Below are 24,421 nucleotides of genomic sequence, written 5' to 3' on the forward strand. Positions count from 1 at the left end.
CAGAAAGACACAAGTCTCTCTTGGGCTGCTCTCATACAGCCAAAGCAGATTTTGCCTTTTTAAATACATGGAATCTGACATACACATTGCAAACGAATAGCATTTTACAGTGTGCAGAAATGAAGTGTCATTCACCAGTAACATTGAAGTAACAAGAGAAGGGGACGTGTGATTATCTTCTAAGAGCTGCTGTGCTAGGTTAGTGGGGAGAGAGGGGGCAATTAAAGATAGCTTTGCAGTTGTGTTGACGCATGCAGTTCAGAAGTACTCGGGAACTGTGTAGGGGTCGAATTCTAGGTGCTCTCTGTCGTGGGCAAACAGGCCTTTGTGACTAAATGGAAGCCTTGTTTACATGTGGTGCAGGTGTGTATTGCTGGGGCGGTGGTATGTAAGTGGGTTGTAGAGTTCTGTTGTTTGACGTCTATAAGGAGGAATCAGGGGGCATAGGTGCTCTATGCCCAGTGTGTTTGGGTGCAAACAAGAGAGGGTTACTGTTGGGGCAAAGAATGTATACGGTGGACAAGAACTTAGTCTAGGATAATAACAAGCAAAAAATATTGGGGCAACAATTAAACTCGATCAAACAATTCAACTACCATAAACTACTCACACTGTGCCAAGAAGCAAAATACAGTGGGTCAATATGAAGTAGGTCAATCCATGCATACAGTGAGGCAACAATTACTCTACGATGCTGCTTTTCTGAACAGGACTGTTACCTGAACAACATGTTGCGAGAAGCTCACATTTTCCTGGCATACACAGACTTGCACTCTAAACGTCAAGCCCCCCTTTTCTGTGCTTGTCAAACACAGATTTATTTTATGTGGGTGTCAATATTTTGGAACATTGTTTGATATCCATAATAGCGGAAAGATTGGAGTATCAATTTGGGGATAAAGCTTTAAATTCATTGTCCTAGTGTAATCCTATTTTTAGCGCATCGCAATGCTGCATCTTTTTGAGTTCAAATGTCCCTCTGTAGCTAATTGTTTTAAAATGTGCATGAAGAATTGTCACACGTAAGTGTTCCAAAGTATGCCTATGACAGGTAGGTTTGATTCTGACGTTTGTGGCTGTAGCTTATAGCCATCTCAATGTCCAGTGAGGAGTTGCAAAAAGAGGGGTTGTCCCTTTAAAAAGAAATTACACTCTGCCCCTTACAACTACTGAAAACTGGTCTTAAGGCATCATATTAAAACTTACAAAGCTTCCCTTCCCTCCTGTTTACACTTAGGGTCTAGAACCATTTCCATTTAGGTCACACTCATGTGGTTTACATGTTTATTTTTATTTTCAAACCCTTTCATTTTTATTTTGTATTACAGTAAATACAAAATAGGATTACAAACTTTGAAGCAGAAACTACACCCATGCCATGATTTCTTCAGGGTAATATTTATTCTCCAGCATGGGGTCTGACATGGATTCACATGCTCATGAATATTCCCTGTCGTCATGCAGGAATCCTCGGTAAAAGAAAAAACATTTTCACTTTCACTTACAAACTGTCTTTCTCCTATAAACCAATCACTGAGCTTAGGGTCATACTGCCCCCAGCCAATGACTGCCATCTCCCTAGGCCCCTCCTCTGGCAGCCATCTTCAGATTTTTACTGCACATTCAAGTGTTGGGAGTCCTTGTGTTTTGCTCGGAGAGCTTTTCTGCATTTTTGCGCTTTTTGTCAAATAGAGTCAGTGTGCTCTTTGTTCCGTTGCCTGGCAAGTGGGGATCCTTTTGTTGGGGTCTTTGATCGCCCCTCAAGGGCAACAATCATCGAGAGTTCATCGAAGATTCCAGAAGGCCATCAGGCCTACACTGCACAAGTCTGGATCATGTCAGAGGAGAAGAAGGAGGGAGGTTCAAGCTCTGCTCTAGCTGCAGATTCAGGAATCTGTCTGTGGAGGACAAACACTCTGAGTACCTTTACTGTCTCTATCCCGATAACAGGGAAGCGGATTGGGAAAATTGCCTGAGATTCACCAAACACACCATTATGGATCTGCACTGTAGATTGGCGGGGTGGCTCAATGCCAAGCCTCTACCCAGTGTGGCAAACAGGGGCAAGCCTCACCCAGCACCGGCCGGTACGAGGATCAAGCTCTAAGTCCTTTGAGGGCGCTCCATCCATGGGGGCCCCAAGACAAGGCCAAGCACCGCAGGTCCATTTCCGTTGCCGCACAAGCGGGTGCCGCGAAGGGCAGGGCACACTCATCTTCGCCATCTGCCTCCGTCTCAAGCCATCGCTCCAGCTCCTCTTTGAAGAGGAAATCTGCTAACCCTGAGAAGCTGTGGGAGAGGGCAGAGAAAACCAAGACACAGGATAAGGTGTCCGACCTACCCCTGAAGGCTCAGGTGGTCCAGGAGAAGTCGTCCTCATCAATCCAGCTGGTGGCGGCCGCCCTCTCGAAGGTGAAAGGGGCTGAACCGGTCCAGGCAACCCCTACGACGCCCAGAGTGGCCCTTCCTCCCAGGTCGGAGGTTTCACCCAAGCTGGTGGACAAGACACCGGAGAAAAGGATGCCAGCCTTGAGCCTGGCTCCAACCCCTCAGGATGCAGAAAAGGAGGGCAGTGGGGGGGGGGGCTCCACAGTGCTTCAAGGCACAGATATTTCTTCTTCAGAAGTATAGGACATGGTTTCTGTCCACACGGTCCCGGAAGACGTGGGAAACGACGACGGCGGAAACGCTGAGGAGGACGACGTAATCAGAGGGAGGGCGATGATGATGATGGCGGCGGGGCCAACAGCGATGACGATGTAGGTGCTGGGCCCAGCAAGCCTACTCCCCTTCCACCTCCCAGGGACATGTCGCTGGACATCCTGTCAACTCTTCCAAACGCTGGTGTCGGAGATCCTGAGGAGGATGCCAACAGCAACACTGGTGCCGGCCCAGTGGCAACGGGCCCCCGCCGGCCAAGAATAGTTAATGGTACCCCATGCCAACTCATCAGCCGCTGCACCTACCCTCCCTGCCAAGGGATATGGGGATGGGCACGGCGACTATGGACACAGTCGACGATGGCAGTGCTTCCTGCCACCGAGAGCATCCCCCCCCACAAAGTGGGATCATTTCTCTCCATGGTCACCCACGCATCAGAGCTTTTCCAGCTGATGCCAGAAGAGACCAAAAAGGAAGGGCTCCTTTACCAGCGGCAAGAGGCGAAGAGCAAGAACATTCTGGCAGTGCCGCTCCAGGACAACGTTTAGGATGAGGGCCTGGCACTGATGAAAAATCCCACCTCAGCCCTGGCTAAAAGAGACAGGCCGGAGAAAAAGTACCGGGTGCTGGAGTCCGAACCCAAGTGCCTGCTATCGCAGCCTTCCCTTGACTTGGTTGTCTCGGCGGCTGCGAGGAAAAAGTCCTGAAATCCATCATCTTCAGCCTCCGTTCCCCCAAACAGTGAGGGGAAGAACTTGGACGGTCTGGGTAGAAAGGTGATCTACTCAGCAGCAACGACAGTCAAGGCAGTGAACTCCTTGGTGATCCTGGCCAGATACGACAGGGAGCTATGGTACAATTTGGCCCTGCGGCTGGAATTCCTCCCCGACAACAAATGGGTCGAAGCGTTGGAGATCCTCCAAGAGGGCGAGGTGGCATTGGACCATGCCATCACTGTGGCCCTGGACATCGCGGACACAGCATTCCGACAGATGGGGAACGGCATCTGCCTCCGTCGTCGTGGCTGGTTGAGAGCCACCAACTTGCGCCAGGAAGTTCGGACGAGGGTCCTGGATATGCCGCTCCATAGGGACAATCTATTTGGGAAGGCGGTCAATGATTCGCTGCAGGCCATGAAGACCGACACTGAGACGGCCCAGGCCCTTGGCACGCTGCAGCAACACCGCCCTTCCTTTTGTGCCTCAGGAGGGAAATCCGGAAGATCGTCGAAGCGTTTTGGCAGGGATTCATCCTTGTACCACCAGCCCTCCTATTCCATTTCGCGACCCAGGAGGCCTACAGGTGTTGTTCCAAGGCTTTCGGAGGTGGCCGCTGTTGCCTTCGCGCCCAAGGCGGCATGCAGGATTGAATCGGCCAGGACATCGCCCCCACCCATGCACCCAAGTGGGCGGCCGGCTGGCGGGCTTCACCAGCGAGTAGAAAAAGACCTCCACTGACTGATGGGTCCTGGATGCTCTCGCCCATGGACACACTCTAGAATTCCAGCAGAAGTGCCCGCGAATACCACCAGTGGCCCGGCAGCAGCAGCACATCCCTCATCTCCTGCAGGAGGTACGGGCCATGCTAAGAAAGGGGGCGATCAAGCTGGTTCCAAAACGACTCTGGGGTGCCGGAGTCTACTACAGATACTTCCTAGTAAAAAAGAAGACCGGGGGCTGCAGGCCCATTCTCGACCTGCGGCGTTTAAACAAGTTAATAAAGTCCCAAAAATTCAGGATGCTCACGTTGCAGCACGTGCTCGACCAACTGGAGGAAGGGGACTTCCTATCATCGCTGGATCTCGGACGCTTACTTCCACGTCCCCATTCACGAGAAGCATCGGAAGTTCCAACGCTTCCTCGTACAGGGAAAGTACTACCAATTGAAGGCCCTTCCCTTCTGACTGAAGTCGGTGCCCAGGGTGTTCACGAAGTGCCTGCCACCAGTGGCGGCCCATCTATGTCTGCAAGGGATAAACGTGTACCCGTACCTCAACGACTGGCTCATCCAGGGCAAGCCAAGGGAGATTGTCATCGAACGTACGGACAGGACCGTCCGGCTGCTGACGGATCTGGGGTTCTCCGTGAACTAGCTTGATTCCATCGCACAGCGCGCTGTTCCTGGGGTCCACGCTCAGCACTGCCTCCTGCCTGGTGGCGCCCTCAGAGGAAAGAATTGCAGCCATTTTGGGCAAGGTGTAACGACTGTTGACGCTGAAGAGCGCCACGGTGCGGACCATCAAGTCGCTACTCGGCATGATGTTGTTGTGCATTTATCTGATCAAACTCTGCAGGTTGCGGATGTGACCCATTCGGGAGTTCCTGGATGCTCAGTGGGTGTAGGTGTCAAGGAGCTTCAAAGGCAGGATTGTTCTCGACAAAGAGTTCCGTTGAGCGTACGTACCAACATCGCTGTGGGCACAGATTTCCAGAGCCCCCCATTCCAGGAGATGGTCACCGCGGACGCTTCCCCGGAGGGCTGGGGAGCCCACACTGGACATCTCCACGCCAGAGACCTGTGGCTACCATAGGACAGGGATCTCCACATCAATGTCCTGGAACTGCGAGCAGTGTTTTGGGCCCTCAAGTCATTCCTTCCATCCCTCAGGGGCAAGGTGGTGAGGGTCTTCACGGACATTACCACCACAATGTTTTACATCAGGATGCAGGGGGGACCAGATTTCTGGCGCTCTCCAGAGAAGCACAGTATTTGTGGCACTGGACCATCACCCAGGGAATGTTCCTCATTCTTTTGCACCTGGCGGGAGTCAAGAACACCATTGCCGACTCCCTCAGCAGGGAGCAGCGAACTTGCCAGGAGTGGGAGCTTTGACAGGATCAAGTGGATAGCCTCTTCCTCAAATGGGGCAGACCCCAGATTGATCTGTTTGCAACAGCGGCAAATTCCAAATGCCAGAGATTCGCCAGCAGGTGTCATGATGCCTACCTCCAAGGAGCCAGGTCCGACCCAGCAACCCCAGAGGCAGGCATCATTCCCCCCACGGAAGTGCCAGCGGGCCCAAGCTGGGGCCCTTTGGACACAGTCCTGGCGCCTTAGGCGCCAGGCTCATGTTAGACCCCTGTCCTGGCGCCTTAGGCGCCAGGCTCATAAAGCTAGACATGTGTTCAAGTGTTTTAATGTGCACTTACCTGATGCAGACCATGCTGCTACATCCAGGCCCTCTTGAGGCCTGAATGGAACTACTTTCCCTGTGGGACTACTTTCCACCTGGGTGTGGTCGGGGAAGGATACATACCTGATCGGTGGAAGGATACATACCTGGAACTTCTTCCAAAGCTATTTAAACCACGCCCGATCAGCAACTCACGCTTCGCGTTATTCTGCTCCTCGCAGCTGGATGCTCACCGTGTCAGCTCCTGCATCTGGACTTCAGCCATGCCTGTCAGCATCCTGGGTCGCCTGCAAAGGGAGATAAGAGAGAATTGGAGAGAAAGAAGACCTTACCAGCTAAAGCTGCATCACGGAGACATCACACCGACGATCCTGAAAGGGAAGACATCATTTTAAAAGCATTTCGCTTCGATCGCTGCAGCGCTGCATTTCACTCACCTTTCCTGGGCGCCTCCATCTTCAGCAGCGATCATCCGGATCCGTAGCCACTTCTCAGAGCCTAGAGAGAAAAAGACAAGAAAACAAGGTGAGAAAAGGAAGGGAATAGGAAAGGCTCAGTTTCCTTCTAAGACTTACCTGTTGGGTTATTCCCATTTCATTTTGGGTCCTGCCGCTTCCTGGCATTCCAGACCCCGGCCCCTATGGGGAAAAAGACAAGGACATTGAATGAGCGAATGCAAAGACATTACCTGAACGCTCATCCAGAGCTTACCTGTCATTTACTGGAACTGCATGTTTCACTTCGGGTCGGCGCCATATCTCCGGCATTCCGAACCCCGGCCCCTAAGGGGAAAAAAGACATAAGCATTAGCGCTTGCTGCAATAAGACAATGAACATTATTATTAAGCTTGAACTTTTGAACTTGCAACAGAACTCTTACAGCGCCTCACCTGAATAGTCAAGCTTATTTTGAACTCCCATCAAACCTCAATCCAGTGAAGTAACTGGGTTTCAACGCGCCCCTGCATCAGAAGCAGGATGGAGAACTCATCCTTCCAGACCCTAAGGTGAGACTTCACGGGGAATCGTGGAAGGGTATCGTGGAGGGCTGGAAGGGAGTGGGAGGCTTGAGCATTATTCCATCAGTAGGTAATACTCCCTTTTCACGCAAAGCGGAATATTCCTGCGAGCCAGAAAAGACCAGAGTAGAGGGGCCCTTCCAGTCCATCTTCAGAGTCCTGCGCTTCACCACTGAAGAAGCATCAGCACTCGAAGCCAGACCTGCGCCTCCGTGGGAATCAGGTGAGCGTGACAGCAGGTTCCACCAGCCGAGGAGCATGGGGGATGCATTCTCCTTTGCGTGGGAAGGCCTTTTCCTGTACGCGTTCCTGCCGGTCCTACTGCAAGTCATCAATCATCTCAAACTGAGCTGATGCAGGATGACCCTCGTCGCCCTGGCGTGGCCAAGGCACATTTGGTACCCAGATCTTCTCAGCCTGTCATGCAGCCTTAGTATTTGGAGGATTCGAGCTGCCAGCGGACTGCAGGGAGGTCCTCGCTAGGGCCAGAGCGTCATCGACTCTCAAGTGCTACGGCACAAGTGGAAGCATTTCGCAATTTGGTGCCGGATGCAGAAGATCAACCCCCTGAGGCTCACGGCCCCTCAGGTCCTTCCGTACTTATTGTCTTTGGCCAAGGCGGGGTTAGCGCACGCCTCAATCTGGCGGCTATCTTCCGCTACACCAGGTCTCCGGGGCGGTCTTCTCTTTGGTCACTCCGTCTAGTCTACGAGTTCTACAAAGGTCTGTTTCGATCGTACCCGCCAGTGAAGGTGCCTGCCCCGGCATGGGAACTCAATGTTGTATTGACGAGGCTCATGGGGGCGCCCTTTGAGCCTATGCATCAAGCTCCTCTCTGGTTCCTTTCATGGAAAGCGGCTTTTCTCATGGCCATCACCTCTGCCAGGAGGGTAGGTGAGATCCAGGCTCTGCACTGCAAGCAGCCTTATCTGACTTTCCACGAAACAAGGGTGGTGCTGCGGATGCACCCCTCCTTCATGCCAAAGGTTCCGTTGGAATTCCACCTCAACGAACCTTTGGTGTTACATGTGTTTTTTCTGAAGCCTTTGTCGCCGGCTGAAAGGACTTTACAGTCACTGGATGTAGCTGCGTCGACAAGGATTCCAAACTGGAGTCCAGGATCTGCCAAGGAGTGCTACGCAACCTGTTCGCTTGAAGGTGAGCCTCTTCCGGAGGTAAGAGTCATTGCTTCTGTTGAGCCTTGCCACCTCCTGTGGTTGTGTAATGTTGTACTGCTATGTATTCTTTATTCATGAGCATGTGAATCCCTGTCAGACCCCATGCTGGAGAAGGAACAAGTTACTTACCTGTAACTGTTATTCTCCAGCATGGGTCTAGCATGGATTCACATGGAAACCCTCCCTCCTACCCCCTGCAACTCTTCTTGGTCATACTGCCACTTTATGTGCTACCAAATCTGAAGATGCCTGCCAGAGGAGAGGCTTAGGGAGAGGGCAGTCGTTGACTGGGGGCAGTATGACCCAGAGCTCAGTGATTGGTTTATAGGAGAAAGACAGTTTGTAAGTGAAAGTGAAACTGTTTCTTTTACCGACGATTCCCGGCCTGACGACGGGGAATATTCATGAGCATGTGAATCCATCCCAGACCCATGCTGGAGAACAACATTTACAGGTAAGTAACTTGTTCCTTATTTTTTTTAAATTGTAATTGGTTATTTATAACGCGCTCAATACCCATAGGTTTCTATCGAACCTGTGTTGCTCCGTGTCATCTTGCTTCCAAGACAAGCACGTTGCCCCTGAGCTATCACGAGACTAATACATATAAATGATTTTGCCTTTTTACATTCACCCGGAAACCAACATGGTGAATATTACATGTAATGAGTAACAACACTAGAGTGCATAGTGTCCCTGGGAAGTCTACGCTTCTTTCCTTCATTTTGTTTTTTTGCATGGCAGATAGGTTCATGAAGACGCGTATCCCCCAAGTGTATACTTTTCTCAGACATGCAGCCTTTGCCAGATATGTAGATAGATGCGTTTGGATTGTGTACATTGTCAATTTCAATTAGAAATTCACTTTATTTTTGACACGTTTATATTTTTTCTGTTTCAGATTCCGAAAGATGCTGCGGGATCCATCAAGCCTTGGGCAATCAATGTGTGACTCAAAGAACGTACACATTGGGATGCGTGCAGCTCAGTTTTTCACCAAGCATCAAAAACATAACTGAGCCCATTCATTATTATACTCCAACATCCAGTGGCGGCTAGTGGATTTTTTCACTGGAGGGGTATACATGTCTGACAGTAATGAGGTTTAGCAACCGAGTATAGCGAGGGAGCCGCAAGTAACAAAAGGGGGTCTGGGGACTTCCTCTCCTGAGAGTTTATTTTTAAATAGGGTCAAAAGGGTGTATTTTGCAAAACACTGCAAACAATTAGGTAAAATGCCATAGAATTTAGAATCTATTCTGTGCCGAAACAAAATAAAATCCAACAGATGCCAGGTCATATACAATACAGGATTATTTTTCAAAGCATTTTCATGATGCCTCTGCCCACGATATATACCAACACTGTAAAGCACATGTTCATGATGCCTGTGCCCACATTATATAGGACAGCACTGCCACTGTGAACACTGTATTGATGCATGTGCCCAACATATATGCCAGTATGGTGCTACTGTATGACAGCATTTTCTTTTTGGCTATGCCGATATATACAAGTATTGTCACTGTAAGAACACACTTTTGTTGCTTCTGCCCAATAATACCAGTACTGGCACAATAAGAAGACATTCATGCTGGCTGTGCCAATATATGCCAGCTTTGTCCTTTAACACATTGTCTTGCAGCCAACGTAAACATTTGTGATCCCTGCACTCTAACACATCTTACAGGCAGCAAGTGCCCAATATACCAAGCATTGGTATACTGCCGCACAGACTAGACATTACATTTGCCTTGTTTAAAACCCTAATGGCAGCACAACTGTTTCTTTTGGCAGGCAAAGCAGGTGGTTCCTTGGAACGCAAGTGCTTGAAAGATGCATGATCAGGTGTTCCAATATAGAGTGCTTGGAAAAAACCTCCAACTCTTTATTTAAATTTTCACAAAAAAACACATTTTTAAACATGGAAACAAACTTCCAATCTCAGGATAGAAGATTTCTACTCCTGTTTGTCTGGTCTATTCACTTAAACAATAATCCTGCATTCTGCAAGCTACAATGGCCAGTAACAGCTTGGGGCCAGGTTACAGGCCCAAGTGAAGCAAGAACTGTAACGGCGGGCCCCAGTGCCGTTACCAGGCTGGTGTAGCTGGCAGAACACGGAATATTACTATTGGCACCCCGAGGCAAACCCTCGAGGTGCTAATAAAAATAGAGAAAAAAAAAACGGCCGTGCAGCTTTGTTCACAGCAGCAGCCAGGAAGAGTCAGGATTGCCATAGAAATGGAAGGCAAGGCTCCGCTCTGAGCCCCTCTTCCATTTCCATGGCTTACCAGGAAGTAAGGCCGTGGAGAGGGGCAGGCTGAGCTGGGTGAAGGAGCCCATTCGAGATAAATTGGTTGGGGTTGAGGGGTGTTGAGGTGTTAGATTTGGTGGCGGCAGGCAGGGGATGGGGGAAAACAGTGGAGGATGGGTGCTGAGAGCACTCAGTTTTTCAGAAACTTGATTGGCTCCCTCACCCGCCAAGGGTTCTAATTTGCATTTCAGGCACAAAAAGAAACACGGCAGCACAGAGTCTGTCAAGTATATTTTAAGATGTTTCTTTATTTCAGGAGAGCGTTTATTTAGCAATTGGCAGTAGATGGTTGCAGACACAACAAAAGTGAGCAACTGGAAAATACTATTTTTAATGGGATATCCCTTAAGAACAGCAAATGTTTGGTGATTAGAAAAGGGTGGGATGCTAACAGGCTCCATGCTGTGCTATGCAATGTGTAGAAGCAGGTGACCTTTTGATATATTTTCTTTCACCGAGTCATTCAGTCTCCATACACAATTTCTAAAGCTCAGATGCTGTATGACACTTTCAATCTTCCATTCTGTATGAGGAAAATAAAGTCATGATCATACTTCATTTCCCAACATGTTTCTACAATGATTTATATTATTCGTCTGTCAGGTTTATGTGATTTGTGTACTTTCCAGGTCCTCTCTAAGAAGCAGAATATTATTTTAGCCCTTGGAAGCTAAACATGAACACATATCTGTACATGCCCTGATTAATAGATATAGAGGTGCTGTCCCGTGTAATAAATGAACATTTGACAAAACCTGAGGACAAACCTCCAATATGCCCAATAAATCAAATTGACACTGTGAATTCCTAATGTTCATTTATTAATCTGCAGCTGTCTCTAACTCGAATTTGGCCCATTTTCTGATTACTTACCTAAGCACATCCACTACCTGGTTTTGACCCCACCCAATTCTGTGCAAATACATTATAGAGTGCGCTAAAATTCTGTGAAAGTGTGATCCTAGGAGTCTCAGTAAATGAAACGTAATAGAAAAACTGTATTTTGTGTAATGGCTCAAGGGAGGCTTTTGGCTCTAGTTCTACATTTAAATGCGAGCAACAAGATAAGAAAAGTAGATTAGGCAGATGCAATAGATGCGAGCAACAAGATAAGAAAAGTAGATAAGCCAGAAGCAATAGATGCGAGCAACAAGATAAGAAAAGTAGATTAGGCAGAAGCAATAGATACAAGCAAGAAGATAAGAAAAGTATATTAGGCAGAAGCAATAGATACGAGCAAGAACATAAGAAAAGTAGATAAGCCAGAAGCAATAGATGCGAGCAACAAGCTAAGAAAAGTAGATTAGGCAGAAGCAATAGATGCAAGCAACAAGATAAGAAAAGTAGATTAGGCGGATGCAATAGATGCGAGCAACAAAATAAGAAAAGTAGATTAGGCAGATGCAATAGATGCGAGCAACAAGATAAGAAAAGTAGATTAGGCAGATGCAATAGATGCGAGCAACAAGATAAGAAAAGTAGATTAGGCAGATGCAATAGATGCGAGCAACAAGATAAGAAAAGTAGATTAGACGGATGCAATAGATGTGAGCAACAAGATAAGAAAAGTAGATTAGGCGGATGCAATAGATGCGAGCAACAAGATAAGAAAAGTAGATTAGGCAGATGCAATAGATGCGAGCAACAAGATAAGAAAAGTAGATAAGCCAGAAGCAATAGATGCGAGCAACAAGCTAAGAAAAGTAGATTAGGCAGAAGCAATAGATGCGAGCAACAAGATAAGAAAAGTAGATTAGGCGGATGCAATAGATGCGAGCGACAAAATAAGAAAAGTAGATTAGGCAGATGCAATAGATGCGAGCAACAAGATAAGAAAAGTAGATCAGGCAGATGCAATAGATGCGAGCAACAAGATAAGAAAAGTAGATTAGGCAGATGCAATAGATGCGAGCAACAAGATAAGAAAAGTAGATCAGGCGGATGCAATAGATGCGAGCAACAAGATAAGAAAAGTAGATTAGGCGGATGCAATAGATGCGAGCAACAAGATAAGAAAAGTAGATTAGGCGGATGCAATAGATGCGAGCAACAAGATAAGAAAAGTAGATTAGGCGGATGCAATAGATGCGAGCAACAAGATAAGAAAAGTAGATTAGGCGGATGCAATAGATGCGAGCAACAAGATAAGAAAAGTAGATTAGGCAGATGCAATAGATGCGAGCAACAAGATAAGAAAAGTAGTTTAAGCTGATGCAATAGATGCGAGCAACAAGATAAGAAAAGTAGATAAGCCAGAAGCAATAGATACAAGCAACAAGATAAGAAAAGTAGATTAGGCAGATGCAATAGATGTGAGCAACAAGATAAGTAAAGTAGATTAGGCAGATGCAATAGATGCAAGCAACAAGATAAGAAAAGTAGATTAGGCAGATGCAATAGATGCGAGCAACAAGATAAGAAAAGTAGTTTAAGCTGATGCAATATATGCGAGCAACAAAATAAGAAAAGTAGATTAGGCGGATGCAATAGATGTGAGCAACAAGATAAGAAAAGTAGATTAGGCAGATGCAATAGATGCGAGCAACAAGATAAGAAAAGTAGTTTAAGCTGATGCAATAGATGCGAGCAACAAGATAAGAAAAGTAGTTTAAGCAGATGCAATAGATGCGAGCAACAAGATAAGAAAAGTAGATTAGGCAGATGCAATAGATGCAAGCAACAAGATACGAAAAGTAGTTTAAGCTGATGCAATAGATGCGAGCAACAAGATAAGAAAGGTAGTTTAGGCAGAAGCAATAGATGCGTTTGCAGCAGCAAAATCAGGAAGATCGCTCTTTAGACATTTAACATATACATGAGATGGCGAAACCAAATTCTTCTTTTGCAATAATGTGGTGTTCTTTGCTCTGTCTACTTATTAATTGTATGTACTTTAATAAGAAGTAAAGAAAACTAGCATGTGTTTATACAACAATAATTGTGTAATGTTGGGGTGGGAGGCATAAGGATTTCCCCAGGCGTGTGTATTGTCTAGAAACGGCCCAAATGGCAAGCATACAATGGGTTGGAGATAGACTTTAAGACAATTCTGTACGTTAATAAAAAGGTGTTTGGCTTTTTAACTGAAATGAATTGTGTGGTCTGTATAGCATGATTCATATCCCTGTTCCAAATCCGGATTTTCCAAGGCCGTGACTCTTTCCCATCACCTCAGTGGTCTCACTCCACCCGCGAACAGCTGCAGTGGTAGCAGAATTAAATGAAGTACAGCACCTCTGGACATGATTGATGGATTTTGATTGCAGATTCGAGCAAGCAGCATCAGCAAATAATGAATTGTGCAAAAGTTGGACTCCCTTCCGACACGACTGAATGTGCAAGTGCTTGATGAGCGCATCCTTTAAAATCAAGCAAGTAAATGTATCTCTGTTTTTGTATTAAGTGTTTTCATGGTTTAGAAATAAAATCTTATACACATATATAATACATATAAGTAAAACATACTACCTACATCATGTATCACAAAAATGCCAACCCTTTCGAACATTTAAATACTTATGTCATGTGGTATTTGTATAGCGCCTACTGCCATTGATATAGCCTCGAAGCACTGTGAGGATGAATGCCCTTTGGAAGACCGAAGTCAGAGGATTGAGAAGTGATAAAAGGAGTGGTAAAATGCATGTGTGAATTTATAGCCATTGCGAAAGCAGGTAGTAAGGAGTGGTTAGGTCCCCAACAGCTGCCCGTAATTATCAGCATAGGGGACGGGTGCTATGAAAATTATCTTAAGAGCCATAAGAGTCAATACAAAATATAACATTTATAAAAATGTTCCTCCCCACCAAGCATCCTAATCACATATACATTCCAGTCGATTAATGTATTGCATATTAAGATTACGGATACATTGAGGTTATATACTGTACTTTTGGCCTCAATCATCGAAAAACCCATTTGCAGCTCTTTCCAAAACTGCGTTATTGCCGGGATTAGACACACTTGCGGGCCGGTCATGCATCTATTCCAAAAGGAGTCTAAGTTCAACATATGTTTATCATGTACAAATTTCCCTAGCCTCGACTGTAAGCAATTGATGGACTTTTCAGTATGACAACTTTTCAAATGTTTCGGGATTATTACACAATCATCCTTGGCCCAATTATTTCTAATATTTCCAATAGATTTAGCTCCATAGCATTACTGGAAGATGAAGAATTTCCTGGCCGTCAATACAGAAGAGGGCAAGGATGATCTGGCACTCGCCAAATATTCCATAGGTGTCAGTCTAAGCAGTGGGGACTCCTCAAGAGGCAGAGAAAAGTGTGATTAACTGGTTCATGTCATTTTACCGACACCCGTTTTTTACGATGGGTGTTTTGCCGCAGTGAGAGTTTTTCCCAAAAACGTCATTAATATTATTTTTAGGGGGTTCCGCCCCAGAGCTCCATCATTTAATTATATACTCCTCACCCCCCCTCCCCCCAACCATTTATTTGCCCTTTCCCACCAGCCCTGAAAATTCTTTGATGGAGTTTTTCGGAAAAACTCCAGCAAAACACCCATCGTAAAAAACGGGTGTCGGTAAAAGGACGCTATACTGATTAACTTGTGCACAGTAAGGAATGCAAGGCTGTGATGGCAATACTACAGTCATAATACTCTGTCCTTCTCTTGCTGGGTACAATGGATGGGTACAGCTTTAGGACACATGTAGACAGAAGTATTCTTTGGGAAAACATTACTATACAGGTAAATAATATGAACTCATTTTAACAGATATCCCCACTCTCAAAATGGCAGATGCTGATACTGTTCAACTCTCCCATTACTAATTTGTACATGGGACTTACAGGTTGCAGCCAATCGCAATAACTCACTGGGCTATTCTAGCTGCCATTGTAGGAAGTACAATTAAAGGGCTTCAGATGGTGTCATTTAAGAGATTTAAATAAAGCTACAGGTGTTTTGGTCGACCATGATTCAATCAAGTTATTTCATTCCTTTTAAAAAAAGAAACCTGAATTGGTAAACCGTGGACAGATTCGGGCAGCGGTACAAGTTAGCTGCTGACAAAGTCACTTTCAAGGCAGACAGATTATTTCTGCATTTGTGTAGATCAGAAAACCAATCCAAGTTAAGGCCCATTGACAACAAAATATGAAGTGATAAAGGGAGATGCACCCACATTGCACCCTTTCATCGCCCCACATCTGCAATTAACTTGTGTTAACTTTCAAGATGGACAATGTGAATTGTATATCCCTGCAGGTGGCTTATCCTTACCCCTGTGTGGTTTGTCAGCTCTTCTGTGGAACTATGCACAGTAAGCATGAGGGCAAAACTGCATCATTTATTTGCACCCTTTTGGAAATGGAAAATCCAACAAAGCATATAATGTAGTGTGTCGAAAGTATGCATGCAGTCTGCAGAGGATCCACTCCTGTGTTGGGTGCAGAGAACGGCAAGGAGAACGAGCGGAGTGGCGTCTGAGGCTCTGCCTCCGATCAATTAAATCTTGCCCTGGCGTCCGCAAAGCAGACCGCAGAGCGCGTCAGACAGTGTGGAGGCTTGGCAGAGGATCCGCTGTTGTTTTGAGGGCAGAGAACGGCAAGGAGAACGAGCGGAGTGGCATCTGAGCCTCCCATTAGTTAAATCTTGCAGCGTCTGTGAAGTGTGTCAGAAAGGGTGGAGGCAGTCTGCGGCGAGTGGCAGGCGCCATCCAGTGACTGCTTAGGGTTACGAACAATCCGACCACCAAAGCACCAATGGTCAGCATTTAAGTATATACCTGGAACACTGATAAGTAAACGTTAAATACATTTCAAATTCAAGTTCTAGTAGTGCCCTTTGAAAGATCCTTTTAAAGCTTGTCCTACTTCCCATGATTCACACCACAGAAGAGTGGATTAACCTTGGACTGTTACAAACGTGACAGCCTGAGCTGTTAATCTAAAGCAGTCTGGCTTAACAGACTTTACCGTATCTGGTCTAAAGTGATGGTGTTTGGACACAAGCAGCGACTGCTGGGCTAGTCCCGTTGAGCTGCTTGTGTCGAGCGGACCACCAGTGGAGCTCCAATGTGTGAGGCCCGAGGTTCCTTGGATCTAAATTGCCGGTACTCTGCGGCAGCGAGGTACGATACACTGTCCATATCACGGGGGCGTGTTCAAAATTTTAAACTTGTGACAGCTCTGAACGCTCATTTATTTATTTGTATTTGTAAAGCGCACAAACAGCCCGCAGGCATCGAGGCGCTGTTGCAGAGATTGTCTTATATGCACATATTTATCTTAGTTACGCAGATATAATTCGCTCTTGGTTACTTTGAGCTTGAAAAACAGTGTTGCCTTAGTTACAAGTGGAGATATTGGTACAGGAGACATGCAATAGCAGGTGGTTATAGAGAACATCAGTCAGGCAAGCACGAGGGCTCAGGTGAACAGCAGGGTTTTGATTAGTTTCCTGAATGCTAGGTGAGATACAGTGTTCCTAGCTTGTGGAGGGAGGGCATTCCAGTGTGTTGCTGCCAGAACTGGAAAGCTGGATCCTCCTGCTCACGCTCTCCTGGTTTTAGGAACGGATATTCTGTTAGCATAGGCTGTTCTGGTGGGTCTTGTGGTTTCTTGCTTAACAACCTTTTGCACCACGTATTGGGGTGCCCGGTTGTGGAAGCATTTGTGTTTTATGGCCAGGGCTTTTAAAGGCTGTCCTCTCTTTGATGGGGAGCCAATGAACTTGTTTTCTTGTGTCGGAGATGTGTTCCCTTTTGGAAATGCCTGTGGCTGCCCTAAGGGTATTATTCTGGACTGTCTGTAGTTTGGAGAGGTTTTTATTGGAAGTCCCTAGGAAGAGGGCTCAGTTACCTCTAAACTGTTGTTATCCTCTAGAATATGAGAGGTCAAAACAAAAGGTACAATTTAAGGAGTGCTGAGATTATGCCCTTAGACGAGGAGATGGAAAGACACTTAAATCTACACAGCAACAAAGCAGCTGGGAGTGCTCAAGGAAAGATTACAAAGTTTTTTCAGTAAGTGCAGCCGAAAACGTATAATAAAGCACTACAGTCAGACTACATGATATCATTCCCAAGCCGTGGCGGATAATAACGAAGATAGTGAAATTTCAGGATCGGTCCTTAGTGCAGTAGAAAAACAGGCAAGTGCTTCAATGGTAATCGTGCGTCTTAGCCTGGAAAAAGAAATACAAGCACTTTGTCATGTCCAATATTCAGAACATCGCATGAGCTGCTGTACCCCACAGACCCACCAAGATGTATCTAGTTAACCAGCTGAGTTTGTTACACCCCAGGGGGAAAGGGGAAGTGGCTAAAATAACAAACTCAGACAATGGCTCTTCCAAGTCGTCCTGGTATCTACATGGGTGAGAAATTAACACATTGGGCCACATCACGAGTTTGGCGGTAACCCTTAAATGCAGCGGTAACACTATCACGGCCTCATTTAAGGGTCCGCCAAATCACGGGCTTGGTGGATTTTCCCCCAGCTCTGAGCTGGGGGCAACTCTGCCGCAATTTTGCTGATTTTTGGCACTATTACCTCTGACAGTAATACCGCCAGCACTAATAGCGTCAAACATTCCCCATTGGGCCCAATGGGGAATGGGAAATTCCAGAATGGGGGCCCAATGAGGAATGGGGACTTACCATTCCGCCAAACCCGTGATCCGGCACTAATAGCACCAGGGGGTTTGGCGGTAGGGCTAATAGCGCCCAACTCGTGATGAGGCCTATTGTGTGGATTTACTCTTCGGCTTCCCTTTCTATTATATTTTTTACCACCAAAAGGATCAAATACCTGAAAATTCCTTTGCAACAGCTTAGAGGATTACAATGTTTTTTTGAACCAGATGCTTCTTTCGCCGAAGAACTATTAACTATTCTTAATTGCAATCTGTGAAAAAACTAGATTTCTTATAGGAATCATTTTTCCTTAAAAACTTGCTCCAAGGTTTTCCAGTCTATTCTTTTAATTTCTAACCTAGAAAATTAGAGCAACCTAAACTCCTAATTGCCTATTAGATTTGAAGTACTGCCTATATACTTCTGGAAGAGTTAGAATGCTGGTGTTGCCTTAATTAAAAATGAAAATCCATATTAGGTGCTGTGCTCAGTTAGTGTCCATGGGAAAGTTTCTTAGCAATTGAGTTTTAAAATGTGATTCCTCCGTTTATGTCCATGAGTAGTTCAACAGCAATACATTTTTACTAACTTGAATTCAGCCTGCAGTACCCCTAGTCGCCATGCACACCGCGCATTACAAATGAGGAAAGAAAAACAAATCAGTCAGAATAGTTTATAGTTCACCCCCAAGTCTCTGCGTTATCCGCGTAACAAAAACAAAGCAGGAAAGAGAAAACACGCCGCGCAAAAACAGGAACGGGCTCCGCAGACCTTAGATTGAAGACTGCAGGGATCCCTGACAGGACAGCCTATTTCTCACCTCATGGGTCGTGCCGCCGCAAATGCAAACACTGCCTGGATTCAGCAGCTCCAACTCCCTCAGACGATCGCAACGCTGCTTCAGTCCTCTTCCGGTCTCCGAGACACGGCGAATGCTGAAAGCCGTCAGAACAAGGTAACAGTAGAAACGTTACTGAACAGCCTATCAAGACCCTGTTAGCTCAAAGCATGAGCGCACCAAAAGTCAACCCAGCAAATCCCCTTTAATCACTAAACTCAATCCCTGTCTCATTCTAGTCCCCTAGAAAACATACTAATAACTGTTTAAGAGAAGTTTCACGTTAAACAGCAAAAATGCAACTTAGCTTTTCATGAAGATTTCCTTTTCTTTTATTTCTTTTAAAATGAAATCTTCATTTTCATAATAAGTTGTCTGTCTTCATTTAAAACTTGACTTCTTCCTGCTAAAATATTGTTTCTCTGGTAATCTTGGCCTAAAACTCAGGAACTAAATTAAACATGACCTGCTCCCAAAAATGAAAGGCAGTTTAGAATGTTCTGTTTTGTCCTTTGTTCTTCCATCCTCCAATCACGAATCCTGCTCCTTCCCTCCATCTTGGGTTGGGAGCCCACCAACACTCTGAATACCTAAATCAAGGCCCAAACCAACTCCTAGGAAACATACAGGAGGATTGTACCAAAGAATGCATTAGACTATTAGACTGTAAATAAGAAATAACCAATTACATATAAGGTACAGTAAGGAGAAAGTGATCTAATATGTATATAATCTAGTGCATGTCATCTTCAGGGAACCGGACTGTGATCTATAATGTGCCTGTAACCTTCCATGGGACCTGACACACTTGAGGCTCCCAGAGAAAGGCTGAGCATGTCCCCGGGATTGTTTGAGTCCCCGGAAGAAGTTGTTAACATGGGTCTGATGAATTCCACAGAACAGACAGAGAATAAACAGTTCAATCTGGGGGTTAGATCTTCCTTTCCTTTTCAAGGAGACAACACAATCAGTCGAGACACGTCAGATTTTGAAATGAGTACTCTGACAACACTTAACTTAGTATTACAATCGTTTATCCCACTGTACGACACAGTGGCACCAAAAGTAAGGGCCAGCACAAACACGTTAAACGAAATTAAGCATCATCTATCACAAAGAGACGTGGTTGTCTCCCGTGAGAATGACCGGACAGGTGTTAGAGACCTATCCTGCTCAGGAGAAGTCACAGAGGCAACTATATCACAGGAAATCACTTGTGACATATCAGAGGGTTGCCCCCTGAAGAACGGGCAATTAGAGATGCCGATTGAATGCGCCTTGGAGGACAGTAAGATTGCAAATAATTCTATGAAGAAAAAAACAAAGAATGTTAAAGGTAACATAAAATCAAAGAATAGAGGTTCCAGGAAGTTTCTTAGGAGAACCCTAAATATGACAAAGAACAGAGAACAATACGAAGCACATGTACCCATGATGCAAGGAATTGTAGTCACAATAAAAGATAGCCCGAAAAAAGACGAGACACAGGCAAGATCAATTACAGATCCAGATAGATCAAAACAAGTGAATTCTCTCAATTGCTATATCTACTAAATTGACCCCAACTAAAAATCATAAGAAAAAGATGAAAAGCCAGGCATACAAGAACGTAACTAAAAAGCCTGTTATAACTCGCTTCATAAGCAACACTGAACCAAGTATAATGATTGAGGTGGACAAATCATGTGCTAAGTTGGCAGAGGTAAACATTACAGACAAGGATACTACCTGTAGAAAACTCAATAAGGTCTCCTTACACAGATTCGATAACATTGGGCAAGATGTTCCAACAACAAATAAATGTGACTTTCAGGAATCAAAGATAAAGTCCTTATTTGAAACAGAAAGTGTAGGAAAGAGTTCAGCTCATAAAGACTTGAACTTTACTGAAATGAGACAACACTGTAAAATGTACCCAATTATATTTGAATCTGTTTTTGAGGAGGACTACAGAGTTACCCTCAATAGATTTTGAGTACTGTTAATCTTCTCTGCAATTCCTGAATTGTGCTCAATTTCCTCCTCTGACATGAAGTTTGTTCACATGTTTCACAAGGGTTATGTGGGTAAATGTGCAGTTCACTGCTACTCGAAGATAAATGAGAACATGGTGAGAGCCACTCAGGAGGACATTCTGCTCAAAGGTTTTGAAAGTTGCTACCCTCAGATGGCTCGAGACGAGGGTAAGCTAAATGGTAACAGAACTGTGGAGATTAGAACCATAAAATGTTTCTTCGGAGAAGAACAGCAGAGGAATGTTGTATGTGAAAATGAACTGTCAAGCTGGGCATGGCTTTCAGGTGCTCTCCCCACAACAACCAGAACCAGACCAGGATTTGGGGAAAAGTGATTTTAGTGTATTATGTTGGAATTCCCGTGGCCACAACTCATTCCTTAATGAAAAGATGAAGTCAACGTTTGATAGTTTTGAAATTATACTATTGCCGGAAACGTGGCTAAGGGAGTCCCCTGTTGTAAATGGCTTTATTATAGATGCTACGTTTGCTAAGAAGGGCAGGAGAGAGACCCTCAGAGGGGATTCTCACAACAATACAAATTAAAAACGGTCGGACTACCGAGCAGTTAAATCTATCTACAGACTCTGTGTTTGCCACGAAAGTTATTGACCATTATTAAGGAAAAGTGTATAGTTTACTTATAATCAACATTATTTTAACCCAATCTGTGCTGAAAATGATGGTGTTTTTAATGTAATGGAGACTATTTTGATCATGTGGTGGAGGGATAACCAGGGTTGTCCCGTAATTCTTGGTGGGGACTTGAACTGCAAATGTATGGTAATGAACGTGGCATTCGAAGAGCAGATGTTTATTACTTCCCCTGTAATTGACAAAAGTGGAACATCTGTGAGAGAAAGGGAAAGGAACGGGCAAGTATGGTCCAACTTCCTGGCTAAATGGGGGCTTGTTCAAACAAATCAGTTATTTAACGGAAGGGGAAGGTCCAAACCAACCTGGTTTGGATTTTCCTCATCTTCAGTTATCAACAAAATGTCTTTAGGTAATGTTGACAGAGGCGACATCAAGAAATTTGAGATAGAGAAAACGGGTGTGAGTGATTAAGCAATGTTGAGAGTAACCAATGTATTTTTTTCCTGACTGTACTCTTCATCCTTTCAGGTGTAAATGCAATGACAACTAAGCATCTGCTCTATGTAACCCCTGAGCTACTAACATGAACCAAGCTTTCTTTTTTGCTGTAAACAATACAATTTCATGTAACAGCGCCTCAATGCCTTTGGGCTGTAGTGCGCTAAACAAATACAAATAAATAAATAACTAACCTTTCAAAGACCAGACATAAGACATACTAGAACGGAGAGAAGGGTCTCGAACCAAGTGGTATGCTGTGCCACAGTTTAGTCGGAACTATGAAAAGGTTAATGCCCGTCTAGTGTCCTGGTGGAACAAACTAAGTGAACGGGACAAAGACGGGCACTGTTCTCTGTTGGAGCTTTCTAATGTACTGTCCATGCTGAAAGAGTCTTCACATATTACACATAATTGGTTTCAAAATGTCTTTATGCATAAAGTCATGCCAAACTATGATAGACAAATTCAGGTAAAAAAGACTGAACTTAGAAGAGCAATGAAGAGGTTGAATAAATCCAAACATATACATCGGAAAGGTAAACTGGCAGGAAAATAGGTCCTAAAACAAAGATATAAGAAACGGCTAAGGTACCACAGAATGCAAACCTATGTTGCCAAGAATCAAGACCTAATAGCAAAGATATCAAGGAAGGACACCAGTTCAATTTGGTAGACCTTAAATAACAAAAGTGCGGCCCAGGTCAAATTACAATGGTTCGGTGTACCTGAAGAAGCATGGATAACACATTTTATAGAAACATTTAAAAGTAATACTAGCTCTACGACCCCGGCCAACACTTCTTTATGCAACCACTTCACTAAATGGTCTTTTGAGTTTCACAGGCTTGATATAGAGATTATATTTAGAAAATTAAAAAACTCGAGAGCCAGTGGCCCTGATGGCCTGGTGAATGGTTTGCTGAAGAATAATCCGGAGATGTCGTAAGAAATTCTTTATAGACATTTTATACAAATGGCTTCAAGTGGACAATATCTACATTAGTGGAGACAAGTGATCTTGGTCCCCATATTTTAAAAGGGTGAGAGAGAAGACCCCTTGTGATATTGAGTGATTTCATTGATCGATACGTCATCTAAAATATTGGCAACCTTGATACTAAATGATCTTACCACTTGGGCCAAGAATAAACAAAGGTTCAACCAACTACAGAAAGGCTTCAGGAAAGGCATTAGAACTGTCCTGAGTGGTGTGATCTTGCCAGCATGTATTTCCTCTGTAGGAGGTAAATCTGAACATTCATTATATGTAGCAGCCTTAGACTTATGTCTGCATTATCAAAAGTGAAGGATTATAGCCCTATGGCAGCAATTGACACTGCGGGGGATTGATCCAGGGCTACTGTGCATGATACAGTTACTATACAGAGATAATATAGCGTTGCGTACTTGTGCCAACTCTGTTCAACTTGTACTTGGCGAACTTGTGGGATGTAAATGACTCATGGCAGGGATACCCTCCAAAATGTGCCGACGTAAAAATGAATTGTATCGCGTATGCGGACGACCTGATTCTATTGGTCTACACTCCAGCAGGTCTGCAACGAGCAATGAATGGGGTGGCTGCCTTCCTGGGTGGCAATACATTGGTAATTAACTCTGCAAAATCTTACATCATGACACTAACGCAAGAAAAAAGAGGAAATGCTATGCGTGGACGATTAACAATCAGAAAGTTGTAGAGGTTGAATTGTTTCACTACCTAGGTTTTGTGATTTCATCAAAAAAGGCCTTGAAAAGATACAAAATGTGCATGGAAGAGAAGGCTTCTTCTTGTATAACGTTGATGAAGTCCTTAAGAAATAAATGGTGTGCCTTCTCGTTAATACCTCTTATCGAATTCTATTGATTGAAAGTGTCAGCATTAATGTTATATGGCTGTGAATTGATTAACTTCAACAATAGGGATTATCTAGAATCACTTGAAGGGAAAATTCTGAAACAGGTATTGTGCTTATCAAGATCGGTTCCTATCAGTGTAATTTGTAGAATTAGGACTGCAATCTTGGTGGGCACAATACAACACAAGAAGCATTGTGCTTTTAAAGAGGAGGTTGCCAGTCAAAGGATCAAATCTAAAGGGTCGACAGGTCAAAGGATCGACACCAAAGGGTCGACAGGTCAAAGGATCGAATTTTTTTTTCCCTTTTTTGGGGGGGGGGGTCCCCCCAACCCCCTTTTTTTGCTAAAAACCACTTTTTTTCCCTAAACGAAAACCTAAAAAAATATATATAATGTAAAAAAATAATTCAATCCTTTGACCTGTTCACCCTTTGGTGTCGATCCTTTGACCTGTCGACCCTTTAGATTCGATTCTTTGACTAGACACCTAAAGAGGGTAGCTGATATGGACAAACCGAGTCTTGGTTCATTCATAAGCAACCTTCTAACTAAAGACTCAAATCCTTTAATGTGTAAGTTTAAAGCAAGGTGTAGAAATGTTATGGCTCTTACTGACACAGACGATTCGGACTTCTATTGGGGGCTGAAAAACAAAATCAAGCAGTGGGACAAGCTGATAGGTACACAAGATCTTTATAG

At 44.7% G+C, this 24,421-nt stretch overlaps 1 protein-coding gene across 1 annotated transcript in view; it reads left to right on the forward strand.

The window, feature by feature from the left end:
• The window catches only part of LOC138488462 (aldehyde oxidase 1-like), a 705,629-nt gene extending 692,238 nt beyond the window's left edge, over positions 1–13,391 (forward strand). Inside the window, exon 35 of the mRNA XM_069615436.1 lies at positions 8,893–13,391. Within this exon, the coding sequence (XP_069471537.1) occupies positions 8,893–8,943 (51 nt within the window). The 3' untranslated portion in view covers positions 8,944–13,391. The remainder of the gene's footprint in view (positions 1–8,892) is intronic.
• The last annotated feature ends 11,030 nt before the right edge of the window (positions 13,392–24,421 follow it).

The sequence above is a fragment of the Ambystoma mexicanum genome, chromosome 9 (assembly GCF_040938575.1).
Source record: "Ambystoma mexicanum isolate Mex_15411 chromosome 9, UKY_AmexF1_1, whole genome shotgun sequence".
Taxonomy (NCBI): Eukaryota; Metazoa; Chordata; class Amphibia; order Caudata; family Ambystomatidae; genus Ambystoma; species Ambystoma mexicanum.